This window comes from Mobula birostris, chromosome 14 (assembly GCF_030028105.1).
Source record: "Mobula birostris isolate sMobBir1 chromosome 14, sMobBir1.hap1, whole genome shotgun sequence".
NCBI classification, from domain to species: Eukaryota; Metazoa; Chordata; class Chondrichthyes; order Myliobatiformes; family Myliobatidae; genus Mobula; species Mobula birostris.
Genome location: NC_092383.1, coordinates 69056559 through 69077025, shown reverse-complemented (window position 1 = coordinate 69077025; position 20467 = coordinate 69056559). Strand labels below are relative to the sequence as shown.

The window sequence follows — 20467 nt, the reverse complement described above, 5'->3', positions numbered from 1 at the left end:
GGTCTTCACTCTCTACAATTTCTTTCAGCTACTCCCACTCCAGACTCAATGGGTAGCCATGTGCACCTGCATGAGCCACGGCTCTGCTCCCCAATTCTTCTTTCTCTATATCGATGACTATATTGCTGCTACTTTGTGCACCCATGCTGAGCTTATGGGGTGCATAAAGCAGCACCAACTTTGCTCCAACTTTCACCCTGCCCTTACATTGACTTGATCCATTTCTGACATCTCCCTCCCCTTTCATGATTTCTCTGTCTCTTTTTCTGGAAACAAACTGTCTACTGACATCTTTTATAAACCTACCAATTCCCAGGGCTGTCTTGACTATACCTGTAATCAACCTGTCTTCTGTAAAAATGCTGTTCCCTTTTCTCAGTTCCTTTGTCTCTGTCTCATCTGTTCCCAAGATGAAATTTTCCTTTCTAGGTCCTTCAAAGAATGGGGTTTCCCTTCCTCCGCTGTTGATGCTGCCCTCACCTGCATTCATTTCCCAGACATCTGCACTTGCCCCATCTTCCTGCTGCCTTAACAGGGATAGGGTTCCTCTTGTCCTAACCTAAAACACCTCATGAGCCTCTGCTTCCCATACATTACTGTCTGCAACTTTCGCCATCTTCAAAGGAATCCTACCAGGAAACCCATCTTGACCTCCCTTCTCTCCCCGTTTTCCACAGGGATCACTCCCTCTATAATTCCGTTGTCCATTCGTCCCTCCCCATTAATCTCTCTCCTGACACTGATTACTGCAGGCAGCCAAAGTGCTACACTTGCCCATTTGCTACCTCCCTTGCCTCCTTTCAAGGCCCAAAGCATAAAGCAGTCCCTCCCGGTGAGACAACAGTTCACCTGTTCCATCCACAAAAGTGGAATTTCCCGGTGGGCAAATATTTTAATTTCATATTTTCATTACTAACTCTCCCCCTCTTCCCTTTCCTGTCCCGTTCTGTTCTTTGCTCTGGTCTCGTATCTCTTCTCACCTGCCTATCGCTTCCCCTACTGTCCCTCCTTCCCTTTCTTCTATTGTCAACTCTTGTCTCCTATTGATTCCTTCATCTCTAGCCCTTTACCTTTCCCACCTACTTGGCTTCACCTATGACCTCTTGGTTATCCTGCTTTCACTCCCCCCACTTTTTATTCTGGCATCTTCCCCCTCCCTCTCCAGTCCTGAAGAAGGACTGAAACAACAACTGTTTATTAATTTCCATTGATGTTGCCTGAGGTGTTCAATTCTTCCAATATTTTATGTGTGTTGCTCTGGACTTCCAGCATTTTTCTTTGTTAAGTGCAATTGTGAACAATAGCCAGATGAGAAATGCTGATCAAGTCAACTAGTTCCTAAAGAGAACTCTTGATAGGCCAATCAGATGGTTCACTGCTGCTCAGAGATAGAACACAAAAAAATTATATGTACAATTAAGAAACATTAAAAAAAATAATAGAAATACTGGAGTCATGACCATGATGAAGTCTGCTGGAGAGAGACATTTATACACATGCTGTCCTCCATAATTCAAAGAGGTTGAAGGATAAGGTTGCAGGGTGACAAAACGTGGCAGGAGCATCTGCAGAATTTCTTGAGTTCATATTTGATATTAATATGTCTGGTGCAGTTAATAGTCTGATCAGTACTGACAGGATGTTGGTGATGGATTATCTGGTGATGGTAGTGCTACTCTAATGAACAGGTGATTTGTCTGTTATTGAGATGGCCATTGCCAATCACTTGAGTGGCATACATTTTATTACCCATTTCTGAATATTTTCTAGGGTCTTATATACAGTCACAGGCTGAATCATTTACTGAAGAATTGCAAATTGAAATGAATGTTCTGGAGTCATCAGTAAACCTTCTCACTAGAACTGTACAATAGAGTGAAGATAATGAAAAAAGTTGAAAATGATTAGGTATTGGTCACTGCCCAAACAAAGTCCTGCAGTCATGTCCTGAGGCTAAGCAGATTGACTTCCAACAAGTACAACTGTTGTCCTTAATACAAAATATGTCTCCAACAACTTGAGTTTTCTATTTGAATCAGATTCACTTCAGTTTAAATGGGGTTCCTATATCTAAATGGGGTTCCTATATCATTTTGCGAAATATTTCCTTGATATCAAGGCATTCGTGCCTTCTCTGTTGAATTTAGCACTTTGTGTTTGGACCAAGGCTGTAATAAGTTCTAGAACTGTGTGGGAAAGGCAAAGCACAATCTGACATCCAGTTACTGAATGAGTTCAGCTTGATAACACTATTAAGGACACTACACTCAGTAGTGTCCTTAATAGTACTCCATGATAGCATAGCAGTTAGCATGGCACTATTACAGCTTGGGGTGTCAAAGTTCGGAATTCAGTCCTGTAAGGAGTCAGTCCTATTTCCCTGTGGAACGCGTGGGCTTTCCTGAAATGTTCCAGTTCCCTCCCACAGTCCAAACACGTATCAGGTAGATTTATTAGTCATTGTAAATTGTCCTGTGGGTTAAATTGGGGTTGTTGGGGCTCAGTGGGGCAGCACTGCTCAAAGGACTGGAAGGACCTACTCTGCACTGTATCGCAAAATAAAATAAAAATTGGTACAGCTGCTTGTTAATGCAAATATCTAATTAGCCAATCATGTGGCAGCAACTGAATGCATAAAAGCATACATGCACGGTTAAGAGGTTCAGTTTTACAGATCACACATCAGAAATGTGACCGTGGAATGATTGCTGGTGCCAGAAGGGGTGTTTCAGTATCTCAGAAACTGCTGACCTGTTGGGTTTTTCATGCACAAGAGTCTCTAGAGTTTATAGAGAATGACACGAGAAACAAAAAAAAGTATCCATTGAGTGGCAGTTCTGTGTGTGAAAAAGCCTTGTTAATGAGAGAGCTCAGAGTAGAATGGCCAGACTGGTTCAAGCTGACAGGAAGGTGACAGTAACTCAAATAACCATGCATTACAACAATGGTGTGCAGGAGTCCATCTCTGAACATACAACATGTCGAACCTTGAAGTGGATGGGTGAATGGCAGCAGAAGACCATGAACATGCACTCAGTTTCCACTTTGTTAGGTACAGGAAGTACTGAGTAAAGTGGCCATTGAGTGTATTTTACTGATTGAGATTTGGTGGGATGATAATTTATTGAATTGGGTTTCACCTGATTGATGTCAGTATAACATACCTGGACAGTGTTCCACATTGTTGGGTGGATGCCAATTTTAAACTGTACTGGAATTGTTTCATGGGAGCTGCATCTAATTTTGGAGTGCAACTGTTTGCATTATGGCAGGGATGTCTCAGCATGTATTGAATTAAATTGGTTGAAGTGGCTATCATAATACCTGTGATGTTGGGAAAAAGCCAAGGTGAATAATGGACTTGTCATTTTGGTGGAAAATGTTTATGACTCGTTCAGCCTTTGGCATTTGTGTTGGTAGAATCTCTTCCTCTTATTAAATGATTAATTGCCCACTAACATTTACAACAGTATAGTAGATCTGTGAGTTGCTCTGACCGTGAGGTGGATTAGCTCTGTTAGTTGCATGTTGTGATTGCTATTTTGCACACATGCTGTCCTGTGTTGCAGCTTAGCCATAATGGATGTTGCTACTGGCATGCTTTCTCACAGTGGTCCTCTGACTTTATGGTAACTATTGAATTAGTGATGTACTGAGCCATGATACACTGGCCATATATGATAGAATATAATTCTGCAGATAGTCCACACTGCCTCACGATTGGCATAGTTTGAATATATCTTATTGATGGTAGTGCAACACAATTTGATGGAACTTTGTTTCTTTTGGGACTATGCAATGATCACCTGTCAGTGTTGTAATTTGTAACTGAGATTTGTGAGGAGACGTTGTTGGCTTTATGCTGGTTCATTCACCATCTGCTGTTAGCATATTCTTTTGGCAGTCCTTTGAAAGTGGGACTTTTTTCAATACTATTTAACCATGTTATGTGATGGGCAGGTAGGATCCTCACCCAGTGACTATTTTTGTCCCTTTCCTACTGCAGGAAATAGCAGTCGTAGTCAGACAATAAAAATGTATAAAAATATAGTAACTATTAATTCAAGCAAGAACCAGCCTTTTCAAATGCAGCCTGCAAGCAGGAATTGGTTTTGAAATCACAAGGTGAGCTATATAAATAGCAACCACTATGAAGGGAACTGAGATCAGCTTGTAGTGGGAGATAACTTAAAAGGTCATGAGACATTCAGGTGTGTGTTGGCCAACACATAGGCTTGTTACTTTGGCAATGCTTAGGGATATTTTTAATCCTATGTCAGATTGATGCTTTGTGGTTGTATTAGAATGGAGGGAAATAGTACCCAAAGAGAAGAATTAGTTGGCATTTTAGCAAGAGATCTGTGAGGGAGACCTGAGTGATCTGTTTTGGAGGTTAATGAATTGGGAGATGGATTATATAGAGATGCTGTGAGGAAAAAAAGTGATTTAAAGATGTGATGGAGAGTCCTGTTGGACTGAAGTGTCAGATATTTATATATCATCAGGAAATCTAGTATATGTTTCTGATGAGGATGAACAATGTATGGAGGAGCATTGGCTATGGTAGGCAGGATTTAAAAAAAAATCATTTACTAGCTAGCCAGTAGTTATTCATCCTTAATTACTTACTGAACTGAGTTGTCTGCTTAGTGCCTAAAGAGGGCAATTATGACCCAGCCACATTAGTGTGTATCATTTGGCCAGAGTCTGTGAGGGAACAGATATTTCCTGAGTTTTGCATTATTATTAATGGTCATACCCTTATTAAAACCTTTCTACTTTTGAACCTGCTTCCCTCAAACTCTCAGCCACTCTACCTCCTCTCTTGGAAAACATGCTGAAACCTACATTTATCCACTCTACCATCTGTTATTTTGGCATCGATACATGTTTGTTGTTTCTAGCCTTAAGTTCCAGAAATTTTCCCATTTCTCTAATCTGGATCTGTGGATATCCATGATGTGGGCTGAATTAGCTGCCCTGTAATTGTACAGACTAGTAGATTAAGTATCTTTAGTCAGTAGTGCAGCAGTTCATGCTTCTGTTTCACATTTTCAGTGATGCGGGTTAAGTCCTGATCAAAGGTCAATAAAAAGAAGTGAGATGTAAGCAAAGTGGCCGTTATGTGAGTGGGCCAGGGTTATTGGAGTGGGAGGCTTTGGCTTAACAGGCCTTGGAGAGAACAGGTGGAGTTTTAAGGGTGCTGAGTCTTTTGGAATCATTTAACTGATTGTAGAACTTAAGCTTAAGAAGTAAGAACCAAAGGTATAAGAAGTGCAGAACGGATGGTTGTTAAGGCAGTGGAATGCTTCTGTAAGATGTGGGATTGCAGGGTATGTAATGGTCTCCCTGATAACTACATCTGCAGAAAGTACACCCAACTTCAGCTCCTGACCGACAAGGTCAAGAAACTGGAGCTAGAGCTGGGTATACTTAGGACCGTCCAGGAGGCTGAAAACCTCATAGATGAGACTTTTACTGAGGTGTGGTCACACCCCGGAGTGCAGGCTTCACAGTAGATGGGTGATCATCAGGAGAAGTTATGGGGGTAAGCAGGTTTCGTGTAGGGTTCCTCTGTGGCCGTTCCCCTTAGTAACGAGTGTACCCCTTTGGATATTGCAGGGGGAGGTACGACTTATCAGGGCACATCAGGTGCAGCCAGGCTGTGGCTGTGGCAGTGTGGCTGACTGAGGCTCAGCAGGGAAGGGTAAAGTTAGGCAGAGTGATAGTGATACAAGTCTTAATATTTAAGGGGATGGTCAAGAGGTTGTGGCCATGACAGAGACGTCAGGATGGTGTGCTGTCTCCCTAGATGCTAGGGTCCAGGATGTCTCAGAGTGACTGCAGAATAATCTCAAGGGGGGAGGGTGAGCAGCCAGACGTTGTGGTGCAAATTGACACCAAAGATGTGGGTAGAAAGGGGGCAGAGGTCCTGGACAGTAAATGTAGGGAGATAGAAAAGAAGCTGAAGAGCAGGACTTCCAAAGTAGTAATCTCTGGATTGCTCCAGTGCCATGTGCAGAAATAGCATGATAGTACAAATGAATGAGTGATGGAGGATCTGATGCAGGAGACAGGGTTTCAGGTTCTTGGGTGATAGGAATCTTATTTGGGGCAAGGGTCATCTGTAGGACCATGAGACAGGAGCAGAATTGGATCATTCAGCCCATCTGTGGCAATGAATTCCACTGATACACTACTCTAAATATGTGAAAGAAATTCCTCCGTATCTCTTCTAAGTAGGTGCCCCTCTATTCTGAGGCTGTGCCTTCTGGTCCAAGACTCCCACCACATAGGAAACATTCTCTCCCCATCTCCATATGTCCCATCTTTTGCTTTGAAGCTGTCTTTGCCTTCCCTCATCAGCCATGGTTGCATCATCCTCCCTTTAGAATACTTTGTGATGTATCTCTACTGTGTCTTCTGAATTGCTCCCAGAAACTCCCGCCGTTGCAGTTTGGCTACAGTGGCAGACAGCCTCCGGCCTGGCCAAACTTGAGAAATCTTGTTTGGGTGGATGCTGCGTGATGTGTTCCCCTGTTACAAATCAATACTATGAAATAACAAACAGTACATAATATGTAATTAAACCATTGAGCTTTATAATTCTTAATTTGATTTTAGGGTTAGTAAAAAAACAAAAATAGAAAAAAAGGGCCCATTTTCATGAAACAGTCTCATGCGCAACGTTGGAACTCATGTTTCTGTCTAGTTGTTCCCCATCGACCTCCTCCGAGCGTCGCCGACCCTTGGACCCTTGCTCCAAGTCCACTCTGCCCAGCGGTCTACCAACTCTCTCCACTAGCGTCCTCTGTCTTCATCTCTCGTGACAGAAGACTGTGAATACCTTCTCTCAGATCCACAAGAAATAAACAACGTGCCTCTCATTGGATGGCACACATTCCAAAGCTTCCATTATCACTTGTCATAACCCAAACATTGCTGCAACAGAGAAACCATTACATTAGCAGTGAAACCTTCCAGCGTGTTTCAGCCGTTCTGCATCATTCCTGGTGGTGTCCTCTTCTGATCAACTTTAGCCAGCTCTCCTCTAATGCCTCTTTAATTCCCTTTACTCCATTGTAATACTGATGCAACTGAGTTAGCTTCTCCCTCAAACTGCAGGATGAATTCTGCAGTATTATGATCATTGTCATAATACTGCAGTGAGAAAGGATCTAAAAAGCGTGGATTGGGACAGTTTGTTCTCTGGCAAAGATGTGATCGGTAGGTGGGAAGCCTTCAAAGGAGAAATTTTGAGAGTGCAGAGTTTGTATGTTCCTGTCAGGATTAAAGGCAAAGTGAACAGGAATAAGGAACCTTGGTTCTCAAGGGATATTGCAACTAAAGAAGAAGAGGGAGTTGTATGACATGTATAGGAAACGGAGTAAATAAGGTGCTTGAGGAGTATAAGAAGTGCAAGAAAATACTTAAGAAAGAAATCAGGAGGGCTAAAAGAAGACATGAGGTTGCCTTGGCAGTCAAAGTGAAGGATAATCCAAAGAGCTTTTACAGGTATATTAAGAGCAAAAGGATTGTAAGGGATAAAATTGGTCCTTTGAAGATCAGAGTGGTTGGCTATGTGTGGAACCAAAGGAAATGGGGGAGATCTTAAATAGGTTTTTTGCGTCTGTATTTACTAAGGAAACTGGCATGAGGTCTATGGAATTAAGGGAAACAAGTAGTGAGATCATGGAAACCGTACAGATTGAAAAGGAGGAGGTGCTTGCTGTCTTGAGGAAAATTAAAGTGGACAAATCCCCAGGACCTGACAGGGTGTTCCCTCCGACTTTGAAGGAGACTAATGTTGAGATTGCAGGGGCTCTGGCAGAAATATTTAAAATGTCGCTGTCTACATGTGAGGTGCCGGAGGATTGGAGAGTGGCTCATGTTGTTCCGTTGTTTAAAAAAGGATCGAAAAGTAATCCGGGAAATTATAGGCCGGTAAGTTTAACGTCGGTAGTAGGTAAATTATTGGAGGGAGTAATAAGAGAAAGAATCTACAAGCATTTGGATAGACTGGGACTTATCAGGGAGAGTCAACATGGCTTTGTGCGTGGTAGGTCATGTTTGACCAATCTATTGGAGTTTTTCAAGGAGATTACCAGGAAAGTGGATGAAGGGAAGGCAGTGGATATTGTCTACATGGACTTCAGTAAGGCCTTTGACAAGGTCCCACATGGGAGGTTAGTTAGGAAAATTCAGTCGCTAGGTATACATGGAGAGGTGGGAAATTCGATTAGATATTGGCTCAATGGAAGAAGCCAAAGAGAGGTAGTAGAGAATTGCTTCTCCGAGTGGAGGCCTGTGACTAGTGGTGTGCCACAGGGATCAGTGCTGGGTCCATTGTTATTTGTCATGTATATCAATGATCTGGATGATAATGTGGTAAATTGGATCAGCAAATTTGCTGATGATACAAAGATTGGAGGTGTAGTAGACAGTGAGGAAGGTTTTCAGAGCCTGCAGAGGGACTTGGACCAGCTGGAAAAATGGGCTGAAAAATGGCAGATGGAGTTTAATACTGACAAGTGTGAGGTATTGCACGTTGGAAGGACAAACCAAGGTAGAACATACAGGGTTAATGGTAAGGCACTGAGGAGTGCAGTAGAACAGAGGGATCTGGGAATACCGATACAAAATTCCCTAAAAGTGGCGTCACAGGTAGATAGGGTCGTAAAGAGAGCTTTTGGTATATTGGCCTTTATTAATCAAAGTATTGAGTATAAGAGCTGGAATGTTATGATGAGGTTGTATAAGGCATTGGTGAGGCCGAATCTGGAGTATTGTGTTCAGTTTTGGTCACCAAATTACAGGAAGGATATAAATAAGGTTGAAAGAGTGCAGAGAAGGTTTACAAGGATGTTGCCGGGACTTGAGAAACTCAGTTACAGAGAAAGGTTGAATAGGTTAGGACTTTATTCCCTGGAGCGTAGAAGAATGAGGGGAGATTTGATAGAGGTATATAAAATTATGATGGGTATAGATAGAGTGAATGCAAACAGACATTTTCCACTGAGTCAAGGGGGAAAAAAAAAGAGGACATGGGTTAAGGGTGAGGGGGGAAATGTTTAAAGGGAACATTAGGGGGGGCTTCTTCACACAGAGAGTGGTGGGAGTATGGAATGAGCTGCCAGACGAGGTGGTAAATGTGGGTTCTTTTTTAACATTTAAGAATAAATTGGACAAATACATGGATGGGAGGTGTATGGAGGGACATGGTCCGTGTGCGGGTCAGTGGGACTCGGCAGAAAATGGTTCAGCACAGCCAAGAAGGGCCAAAAGGCCTGTTTCTGTGCTGTAGTTTTTTTATGATCTTCGAAAGATTCCTTTACCTTAAGTTCTGTAATCAAATCTGGTCCATTACCTAACACCCAATTCAGAACTGCCTTTCCACTAGTGGTCTCAACCACGATGTGCTTTAAAATTTCCCCTGTTAGGATCCATCACCAACCTGATTGTCCCAATTCGTCTGCATATTGAAATCCCCCATTACTATCGTTACATTGCCTTTTTTGCATGTATTTTGTATCTCACATTGTAACGTATCCCATGCCTTTGGCTAATCTTTGGAGGCTTGTATATAACTCTCATCAGGGTCTTTTTATCCTTGCCATTTCGTATCACTAACCACATGGATCTTGCATCATCTTATCCTACATTACCTTTTTCAAAAGATTTGATTTGATTTTTTTTTAACCAACCGAGGTCTCGCAACCTCTCTGCTTACTTGCATGTCCTTTCAATGTAATGTGTCCTTGGTTGTTAAGCTCCCAATTATGATTTTCTTTCAGCCATGACTCGGTGATGCTCATAATGCCATACTTGCCAATCTTACTGTACTAAAGGATCATATACCTAAATCTGGTGGTCCCCAACCACCGGGCCGCGAGGAAATGATATGATTTGGCGATATGAAACGATATGAGTCAGCTGCACCTTTCTTCATTCCCTGTCACGCACTGTTGAACTTGAACACCACGCCCCCCCCCCCCCCACCCCTGTCAGCCGGTCCACAAGAATATTGTCAATATTAAACCAGTCCGTGGTGCAAAAAGGGTTGGGGACCCCTGTCTTAATCCATACAACGCAAAATTCTGGAGGAACTCAGCAGGCTAGGCAGCATAAATGGAAAAGAGTACAGTTGTTGTTTTGGGCCAAAACCCTTCATCAGCATATTGTGTGTGTTGCTTGGATTTCCGGCATCTGCAGATTTTATGCTGTTGTGTACAGTGTGTGCATTCAAATATAACACTTTCAGTCCTGCATTCATCAGCCTTTGTGATTTTGCCTTATGCTACACTTCAACTCATTCCACTAACAGTAATTTTGCCCTGTCTTCTGCCAGTTCTCCCTCATAGTCTCACTACAGATTACATCTACTTGTATACCAACTGCCTTATCACTCTGGTTCCCATTCCCATACCAAATTATTTTAAACCCTGCCCAACAACTCCAGCAAACTTGCCCTTGCAGAAATAGGTCCCCTTTGGATTGATGTGTTATCTGTCCTTTTTGTACGGGTCATTCTTTCCCCAGAAGAATCCCAATGATCCTAAAATCTGAAAGTCTTCCCCCTGCGTCGGCCACGTATATATCTGCCAAATCATCGTATTCTTACCCTCATTGGTACGTGGTACAGGCGGCAATCCAGAGATTACTAGTCTGGAGGCCCTGCTTTTGAGTTTTCTGTCTAACTGCTTAGATTATCTCTTCACTTTTTCTATCTATATCATTTGTACCAAAATGTACCACTTCTGGTTGCTCACCCTCTCCCTTTAGAATGCTCTGGTCCCGATCTGAAACGTCCCTGACCCAGGCACCTGGGAGGCAAAGTACCATCCAGGTATCTCTTATGTGTCCACAGAATCTCCTGTCTGCTCTTCTAACTATGGAATCCCCTATCAATACTGCACTCCTCTTCTTCCCTCTTCCCTCTGAGCCACAAAGCTAGACTCAGTGCCAGAGCAGCTTCCCCCTGGTAGTTTGCCCACCCGAACAATGCACAAAGTGGTAAACTTTTGTTGAGGGGAATAGCCACAGGGATATTCTTCACTGGCTGCCTATTCCCTTTCCTCTCCTGACAATCACCCAGCTCCCTGTCTCCTGCAACTTAGGGGTGATAACCTCCATATAGCTCCTATCTTTTACCTCCTCATTCTCCCATATGAGCCAAAGGTCATCTAAGTTCAGCTCTCATCCCTTAAAATGATCTCTAAGGAGCTGCAGCCTGATGAACTTCATGCAGATGTAGTTATCAGGGAGACTGAAGGCCTCCAAGAGTTCCCATGTCTGATAGGAAGAACATACCATTGACGTTGGTCCCATTCTAACTGCACTAGCTATCCACTAATAGACAGAGATAGAGAAAAAAAAATACTGGAAACATACTTAGAACCTCTGCCTGTTGTCTCTTAAGAATGTTGTCACAAAGCCAAACCACCTGCTGTCCATTCCTGCAATGGCCACTCTGCTTTCCCCTTTTTATTGACTTTTGCCATATGGCTAATAGATCGTTATGATTGTTGCCAGCCAAAAAGTACCAAAATGCCAAAACTTTTTTTTTAAACCTTGTGTTGCCGCATCCAAACAAGTGACTGCTCACAATGATTGAAGCACACCAATTGAAGGCCTGTACAAGAGGGACTGGTTGCACTTAAACTGGAGCAGATATCTTAGCTGGGAGTTTTGCTTGTGCTGTTTGGGAGGATTTAAACTGGTTTGCAGGGGAATGGAAACCAGAGGACCAAATCAGAAAGTGGGAGGATGGAAAGGAAGGTACATGTCAGAGCCAATAAAACAGGAGCAAAGTAATAGATATGATAGGATGGATAGCTTGATATGTGCGTATTTTAATGCTAGGAGTATTGTGGGGCAAAGGAGATGAACCTAGGGCATGGAACAATGATGTTGTGGCAGTTTCAAAGACTTGGTTGAGAGAGACAGGAATGGGTGCTTAATATCCAAGGGTTTTGAAAGATAGAGAGGGAGGTAAATAAAGTGTAGTTGCACTACTAATCGGGCGATGTCACAGCTGCACTCAAAGGGGGCATAATAGAGGGGCATCCACTGAGTCTGGAACTCAAAAACTGGAAGGATTCAATCATTCAGGGATCATATTACAGACCCCCTCCTCCCCCGCCCTCAATAGCCACTGGAACATGAAAAACAGACATACGGGCCGATTAAGAAAATGTGTAAAAACAATACGATTTTTGTCATGTGGATCTTCAACTTCCCTAATACAAACTGGGGTCTTCTGAGTGCAAGAGGTTTAGGTGGGGCAGAATTTATTAGATGCATATGGGAGGGGCCATGGAATGTCCTTGGCCAGTAGGATTAAATAGAATCCCAAGGCATCAAGAGCAAGAGGCTAACTAGGAAGAAAGTAGGACCACTCGAGGATAAAGGGGGACATTTGCTTGGATACAGAGGATGTGGGTGAGATCCTTAATGAGTACTTTGTATCAGTATTTCCAAGGAGAAGGATGTGGAGAATAGGAGAACAGCGTTGAATGTATTGCTGTGCCAGGTCACTTCAAGGAAGAGATAGTGTTGGGTCTTTTAAAGAGCATTAAGGTGGATAAATCCCCAGGGTTTGATGCGTTATTGAGAGAGGCAAGGGAAGAGATTGCTGGGGCCTTGATCAGTATTGTTTTGTCTTCTCTAGTCAGAGGTGAGTTCCCTTGTTCCATTATTCAAGAAGGGAACAAGGGATAATCCTAGAAACTATAGACTGGTGAGTCCAATGTTAGTGATAGATAAGATATTGGAGAGAGTTCTTAGGGATAGGATTTATGGGCATTTGGAAAACCATGACCTAATTAGGGAGAGCCAGTATGGCTTTGTGCAGGGCAAGCCGTGTCTTACTAAGCTGCTTGAGTTTTTTGGCGAGGTGACAAGGGTGATTGATGAAGGTGGAGCTGTGTATGTTGTCAACATGGATTTTAGTAAGATGTTTGACGAGGCCCTTCATGGGAGGCTTATCCAGAAGGTTAACAACCACGAGGAATGAAAAGAGGATGCTGTCTAAGTTGCATGCCATCTTAGACAATGTCTCCCATCCACTACATAATGTACTGGTTGGGCACAGGAGTACATTCAGCCAGAGACTCATTCCACTGAGATGCAACACAGAGCGTCATAGGTAGTCATTCCTGCCTGTGGCTTTCAAACTTTACAACTCCTCCCTTGGAGGGTCAGACAGCCTGAGCCAATAGGCTGGTCCTGGACTTATTTCATAATTTACTGGCATAATTTACATATTACTATTTAACTATTTATGGTTTTATTACTATTTATTATTTATGGTGCAACTGTAACGAAAACCAATTTCCTCCGGGATCAATAAAGTATGACTATAACTATGACAATGAAATGTACAGATGCTGGAAATCCAAGACAACACAAGCACAATGCTGTGGGAGCTCAGCAGGCCAGGCAGCATCTACGTAATGGAATAAATTGTCACTGTTTTGCACCAAAACCCTTCATCAGGGCTGGGTAAAAAAGATGAGAAGTCAGAGTAAGGAGGTGGGGGAGGGTAGGATGAAGTACAAAGAGGTAGGTGATGGGTGAAGTAGAGCTGGGAGTCGATTTCTTGAACTTCCAGTAATTGCCTCCCTTTCATCATTCCCCTTTCCTGTTTTTATTTTCTCCCCCCCACCTTTTTCCTTACCTGCCCATCACCTCCCTTGATGCTCCTCTTTCTTCACTTCCTTCTATGGTCTTCTACCCCCTCTTATCAGATTCTACCTTCTCCAGCCCTTTATCTCTTTCACCAATTTAACAGTTATTTACTTCACCCCTTCCTTCTCCTGGTTTCACCTATCACCTATCACCTACCACTTCTTCCTCCACTCCCCACATCTTCTTACTCTGACTTCTCATCTTTTCTGCCAATCCTGATGAAGGGTCTTAGTTGGAAATGTCGACTGTTTATTCCTTTCCATAGATGCTGTCTGGCCAGCTGACTTCCTCCAGCATTTTGTGTGTGTCGTCTAGAAGATTAAGATGCATGAAATCTATGCCAAATTGGCCATTTGGATTTAGAACTGGCTTACCCTCGGAGAAGACAGTGGTTGAAAGGATTATTCTAGCTGGAGGTCTGTGATTAATAATGTTCCACAGGTATCTGTACTTATGACCTCTGCTGATTGTTATGTATATAAATTATCTGAATGAAAATGTAGATGGCTGGTTTAGTAAATTTGCAGATGACGTGATTATTTGTATTGTGGATAGTGTAGAAGATTCGCAAAGAATGCAGTGGGAGAAAGATCAGTCGCAGATATGGGTGGAGAATTGGCAGATGTAGTTTAACCCAGCCAAATGTGAAGTGTAGCACTTTAATAGGTCAAATGCAGAGCACTGTTAAGGACAAGATCCTGAACAGTGTTGATGCGCAGAGGGATCTTGAGGTTCATGTTTATAGCTCCCTGAAGTTTGCTACACGGGTTGATAGGGTGGTTTTGAAGGCATATGGCATGCTTTTATTAGTTGAAACATTGAGTTCAAAAGTTAGGAAGTTATCTTATGGCTTTATAAAACTCTAGTTAGGCTGCACTTGGAGTTATGCATTCATTTTTGGTCACCCCATTATAGGAAGCATGTTGAAGCTTTGGAGAGGGTGCAGAAGAGGTTTACTAGAATGTAGCCTGGATTAGAGGTTATGCTCCATAAAGAGGTTGGGCAAACTTGGGTGGTATTCTCTGGAGCGGTAGAAGCTGGATGGGGGTGGGGAAGGGTATGATCTGACAGAGGTTTATAAGATTGAGAGGCATAGAGAGACAGACAATATTCTTTTCTCATGGTTAAATGTTTTATACTAGTGAGTAGAGAGGGTAATTTCAAAGGGGATGCTTTTTTTTACAGTGTTAGGTTCGTGTAATTTACTGCCTGGGGTGATGGTAGAGGCATATATACAAGGGACTTTTATGAGACGTTTAGATAGGCACATGAATGTGAGGAAAATGGATTGATATGGACATCTGTGGACGTAAGGGATTAGTTTAGTTGGCTACTTGTTCCTAATTTATTGGATTTGGCACAATGCTGTGGGCTAAAGGGCCTATTTCTGTGCTGTGCTCTACTGTTCTATGTTCTAAGTTAAAAATGAAGTTTATAATTATACTGCTAATATTGAAAAATGTTTAATCTCATTTAATGTTTAATAACACTGACTTGCTTAATTGATGATCCAGTGCTGTCTGAAATTAAAGTGATTTGATGGCAATATTAAATATCTGGTAAACTGAAGAGCAGAAATTACAGATACCTATCTAATCCATGGGCCTTGCTTGATTGAACTTGATATCTTGAAGTAGTTTTAACAATGACCAATGATGCTAAAATTATAAAAATATGACTAATTGATATGAGATACACTGCAGGTTGACCACAGATTTTCTGCACCCTCAGTTCCTGAGCCTTGCCGGATTAACGTTTTTGCCGGATTAAAAGAGGTCATGCAATAATAATGGCAAAAATGGAGTGTAGAAGCCTAAAGAGTATTATTAATTAAACAAAAAAATTAAATGTAAATATATTAATTGCTGTGCTTACAAAGAATTTTGCTTCTCGGTTACCTTTTTAAACATTTCATCCAGGCAAAGTTGTTTCAAGTGTTTTGATCTCTCCTTGTGTAATTTTTCTTGCATCAAATAAAAATTCATTAGCACTTGTTCTGTCCCAAAGGTACATTTCTCAAACCCTTTGATTAAGTCACCCAACAACTCAATTAACTTATCAACAGTAAATCCTTCAGTTTCATCCATTTCAGCATCTTCACTGTCATCTTCATCACTTGCAGTATTTTTATCAGCATTCGGAACACTATCTATGGCTTCAGTCTGTGAAGTGATGCACAACAGGTGTTTTGTTGTCGACAATCATCCACTCATGTAGATTCAGCTTACACACGGAAACACCCTCGTCCCAGGTTTTCAACATTTCAACCTTCTCTTGGATCAATATGGACTGATGTTTATGTTCAGCACCACCACTGGTACTTGCACCTATCTTCAAAGCCATAGCTATGGTTAAATTTATGTAAAATAAGCAAAAATGAGCAGAAAATATTGGGAGTACCACCAACAAGTGCAATGTAAATAATAAAAATGGTGTGTTTTTGTCAAAATGAGTTTCACCACGGATGATGCTATGTGTGTCGTACACAGTGCCATCTGGTGGCGACCCAGTAAACAAAATTTCTTCCGAATTGAGGTGCTGAACCATCACTTTCCAGAAAATTGGTGGTCAGCCTATATATGTGCATACCCTCAGAGGCGTTTCAGAATGGATAATACCTCCACCGTCAACACTACCCTCAACACTACCCTCAACAGCATCTCTTCCACTTCACACTCATCTGCTTTTCCTCCATCCTCCTGCCACCCTACCCGGTGTAGAGTTCCTCTTGTCCTCACCTACCACCCCACCAGCCTCCCTGTCCAGCACCTAATTCTCCGAAACTTATGCCATCTCCAACAGGATCCCACCACCGAGCACATTTCTGCCCCCCCCCCCCCCCCCCAGCTCTTTGCTTTCAGCAGTGATTGCTCCTTACACAACTCCCTTGTCCATTCGTCCCTCCCCACTGATCTCCCTCCTGGCACTTATCCTTGCAAGCGGAACAAGTGCTACACCTGTCCTTACACTTCCTTCTTCACTACCGTTGAGTGCCAGAAACAGTCCTTCCAGGTGCAGCAAAACTTCACCTGTGGGTCTCTTGGGGTCATATGCTGTGTCCGGTGCTCCTGGTGTGGTCTCCTGACGTAGATTGACAGACCACTTTGCCGAGCACCTACACTCTGCCAGAGAAAGTGGGATCTCCCAGTGGCCACCCATTTTAATTCCACTTCCCATTCCCATTCTGATATGTCTGTTCATGACTTGCTCCACTGTCATGATGTGGCCACACTTGGGTTAGAGAAACAATACCTTGTATTCCATTTGGGCAGCCTCCAACCTGATGGCATGAACATTGATTTCTCAAACTTCTGATAATGCCCCCATCCTCCCCTCTCCTTCACCATTTTTCATCTCCTTTTCCCTCTCTCACTTTATCTCCTTGCTCATCCATCACCTCCCTCTGGTTGTCCTTCTCCCTTTTCTTTCTTCCATGGCCTTCTGTCTCTTTCACCAATTTACTTCCCAGCTCTTTACTTCACCCCGTCCCCTTCAAGTTTCATCCTTTACCTTGTGTTTCTCTCTCTCTCCTTCCCTCACCTTTTAAATCTGCTCAGCTTTTTTTCTCCAGTCCTGCAGAAGGATTTCAGCCTGAAACGCCGACTGTACTCTTTTCCTAGATGCTGCCTGGCCTGCTAAGTTCCACCAACATTTTGTGTGTGGTGCTTGGATTTCCAGCATCTGCAGAATTTCTTGTTTGTGATTGGATAAGAATGCCACATGGAGTATTTTCTGTGTTACTAATCTTATTGGATCTGACCTCACAATCAACCTCATTTTGACCTTGCACCTGATTGTCCACCTGCACTGCACTTTCTCTGTGCACTTCATTATGCATTTTGGTATCATTTTACCTTCCACTACAGTACTGTGCGAAAGTCTTGGACACATAAATATGGCGAAGAAGCCTAAGACTTATGCATAGTGGTGTAGTAATTCTATGTATCGCACTGTACTGCTGACACAAAAAAAAATCATGGCGTGAGTGACAAACCTGATTCTGATATGGGTCTCTGTTGTGGACTGAGAGTGGGAAGGAGGCAGGGAGAAAGGGCATCATGGTTGGAAGAGAGGAGGAAGCATGAAGCATCAGAGACATTTTGTAATGATCAACAAACCAATTGTTTGGAATCAAATTACCTTGCTTGGGGTCTCAAGGCTTGGTGTACTAACATCCTTTGCTCTCACCAGATTTACAAACTTGTTGTCTGCTGCACATTGACAAATAATGGCACTGGCTATATATATCTGCCTAAAACTTTTACACTACACTGTTCCTCAATGTACTGTGTGATGAATAATCTGTATGAACAAGATGGGTTTTTCACTGTTCATTGGTACATGTGACAATAAGCCAATTCCAATTTGCTGTGGCAATGTAAATATTTTTCATTGGAAATCTATGAACTAAGGGGAACAGATGGTACCAACCTTTTTATTTTATTGTGACTAAAATTATTTAATTCATTAAGTTTTAGGGGAGATAATAACTCTGACCTTATTTTTATTCCAGGTGTCTCTTTAGGCAGAGTAACACTCCAGAAACAACAGTCACTCCCTTCGCGGCCTCTTATTCCATTAGTTGCAAGAATTTCAGATCAGAATGCATCAGGAGCACCACAAATGACCATAAGAGAAAAATCTCGCCATGAGAAATTCAAGCAGCTTTTAAGTAGTGCACATACTGATTTGGGTAAGTTTACAAAGAATCGGGACCCATTACATTGCATTTTGTGGATCTTGTGTCTTGAACTAGCCGATATAAAACATTGCAATTTTTTCTGTATGCTTCAGCAACAGATTTTTAATTTCATCACTTTATCTCCCAGGTTTACTGCTATTTCTCTTTGCGTCTCATAGCTCTTTTGTCTCTCTTTCTTGCTTGCTCTTACTCCCTACCCCCAACATTCAGTATACACTTATGTTAAATCTCAGCATGTTTTATTTAAAACTTAACTTTCCAAAAATCTTCATATTATTTATGCAGATAGGTCTAAAACACTTCTGTCTACTTTGAGTTTGAGATTTGTAATATTTTTCCCAGAAGTCCCTATTGCCCATAAGGCTGAGGAGTATACCTCCAAAAGAAAGTAAATTTGCTGAAATTACCATAGTATAATGCAAAACACTGATACAATCCATTACAGATGATTTGTTTGCATTGCATTGCTTAGTCGAGCAGTAAATATTGAAGTGGCTTAGTGTTGGATTTGAGTCATAATGTTCTTAATTTTCTTGTGAGTCTTTTCAAGCTGATTAAAGGTTAAGTGAAGCCTGACACATTGGATTCACATCAAGCTGATTAGGTACTTGTTATTCTTCAGGCTGGAGCTTTTCTGTTCACTTCCAAGGGGCTGGGAAATTCTTCCTATCCATCATTAATTGTTTTGCTGAACTAATGGACCAGTCATAAATAAACATGTATACTTGATCAGATGGCTCTGACGCTTACCCTTGGTCTTGCAAAGATGGTCTTGATATGCCTTGTTTGGGCACCTCTCCAAATAAGACTTTAAAGATATGGAATTTATTCAATAAAATGTCTTGTCTGTCTTAAGGGTATTAGGACGAAGGTCGTCTTTTCCTCATCTCCAATCTGGCAAGCATGACGTGTTTATCTCCCAGAAGAAGGTCATGAAATTGCGGAGCATGGAAATGGTCCCTTTGGCCTAACTGGTCAATGGCAACCAAGATTTCCATTTAAACAAGTCCTACTTGTTCATGTTTGCCTCAGTATCTCTTTAAATCTTTCCTACCCACATCCTGGAGGACTGGAAGATAGCAAATGTCACTACACTCCTTAAGAAGGGAGGAAGACAAAAGAAAGGAAATTGTAGGCCAGTTAACCTAACCTCAGAGGCTGGGAAAGTGTTGGAGTCTTATTAAGAATGAGGTTTTGGGGTACTTGGAGGATAATGATAAAACAAGTCAAAGTCAGCATAGTTTTTGTGAAGGAAAATCTTGCCTGACAAATCTGTTAGAGTTCATCGAAGAATTAACAAACAGGGTGGACAAAGGAGAGGCAGTGGGTGTCAGTTACTTGGATTTTCAGAAGGCATTTGATAAGGTGTCACACATGAGGCTGTGTAACAAGATGAAATCCTATGGCATTACAGGAAAGATACTGGCATGGATAGAAGAATGGCTGACAGGCAGGAGGCAGTGAGAGGGGATAAAGGCGGCCTTTTCTGGTTGGCTGCCAGTGACTATTGGTGTTCCTCAGGGGTCAATATTGAAACTGCTGCTTTTCACATTGTTTCAGTTATTTAGATAATGGAATTGATGTCTTTGTGGCAGAATTTGTGGATGATACGAAGATAGGTGGAGGGGTAGGTAGTGCTGAGGAAGTGACGTGATTGCAGCAGGACTTGGGCAAATTGGAAGAATGGGTAAAAAAGTGGCAGATGGAATACAGAGTTGGGAAATGTATGATGTTTCGTTTTGGTATAAAGAACAGTTGCGTGGACTGTTATCTAACTGGCGAGAAGGTTCAAGCATCAGAGATGCAGAGGGACTTGGGAATCCTCGTGCAATATTTATAGGTTGAGTATATGGTAAAGAAGGCAAATGCAATGTTCGCATTTATTTCAAGGGGAATAGAATATAAAAAACCAGGAGTTAATGCTGAAGCTTTATAAGATGCTAGTCAGGCTGCACTTGGAGTATTGTCAACAGTTTTGGACCCCATATCTCAAAGGATGTGTTGTCATTGGAGAGAGTCTAGAGGAGGTTCACGAGGATGATTTTGGGAATGAAGGGGTTAACATTTGAGAAGTGT

General features: G+C 42.1%; 1 protein-coding gene across 3 annotated transcripts in view; it reads left to right on the top strand.

The window, feature by feature from the left end:
• Positions 1–20467, top strand: part of LOC140209958 (TBC1 domain family member 22B-like) — a 375770-nt gene that overhangs the window by 73290 nt on the left and 282013 nt on the right. For all 3 annotated transcript variants that reach the window (XM_072278648.1, XM_072278647.1, XM_072278649.1), the window contains one exon: positions 18203–18382. In XM_072278648.1, the coding sequence (XP_072134749.1) occupies positions 18203–18382 (180 nt within the window). The remainder of the gene's footprint in view (positions 1–18202; positions 18383–20467) is intronic.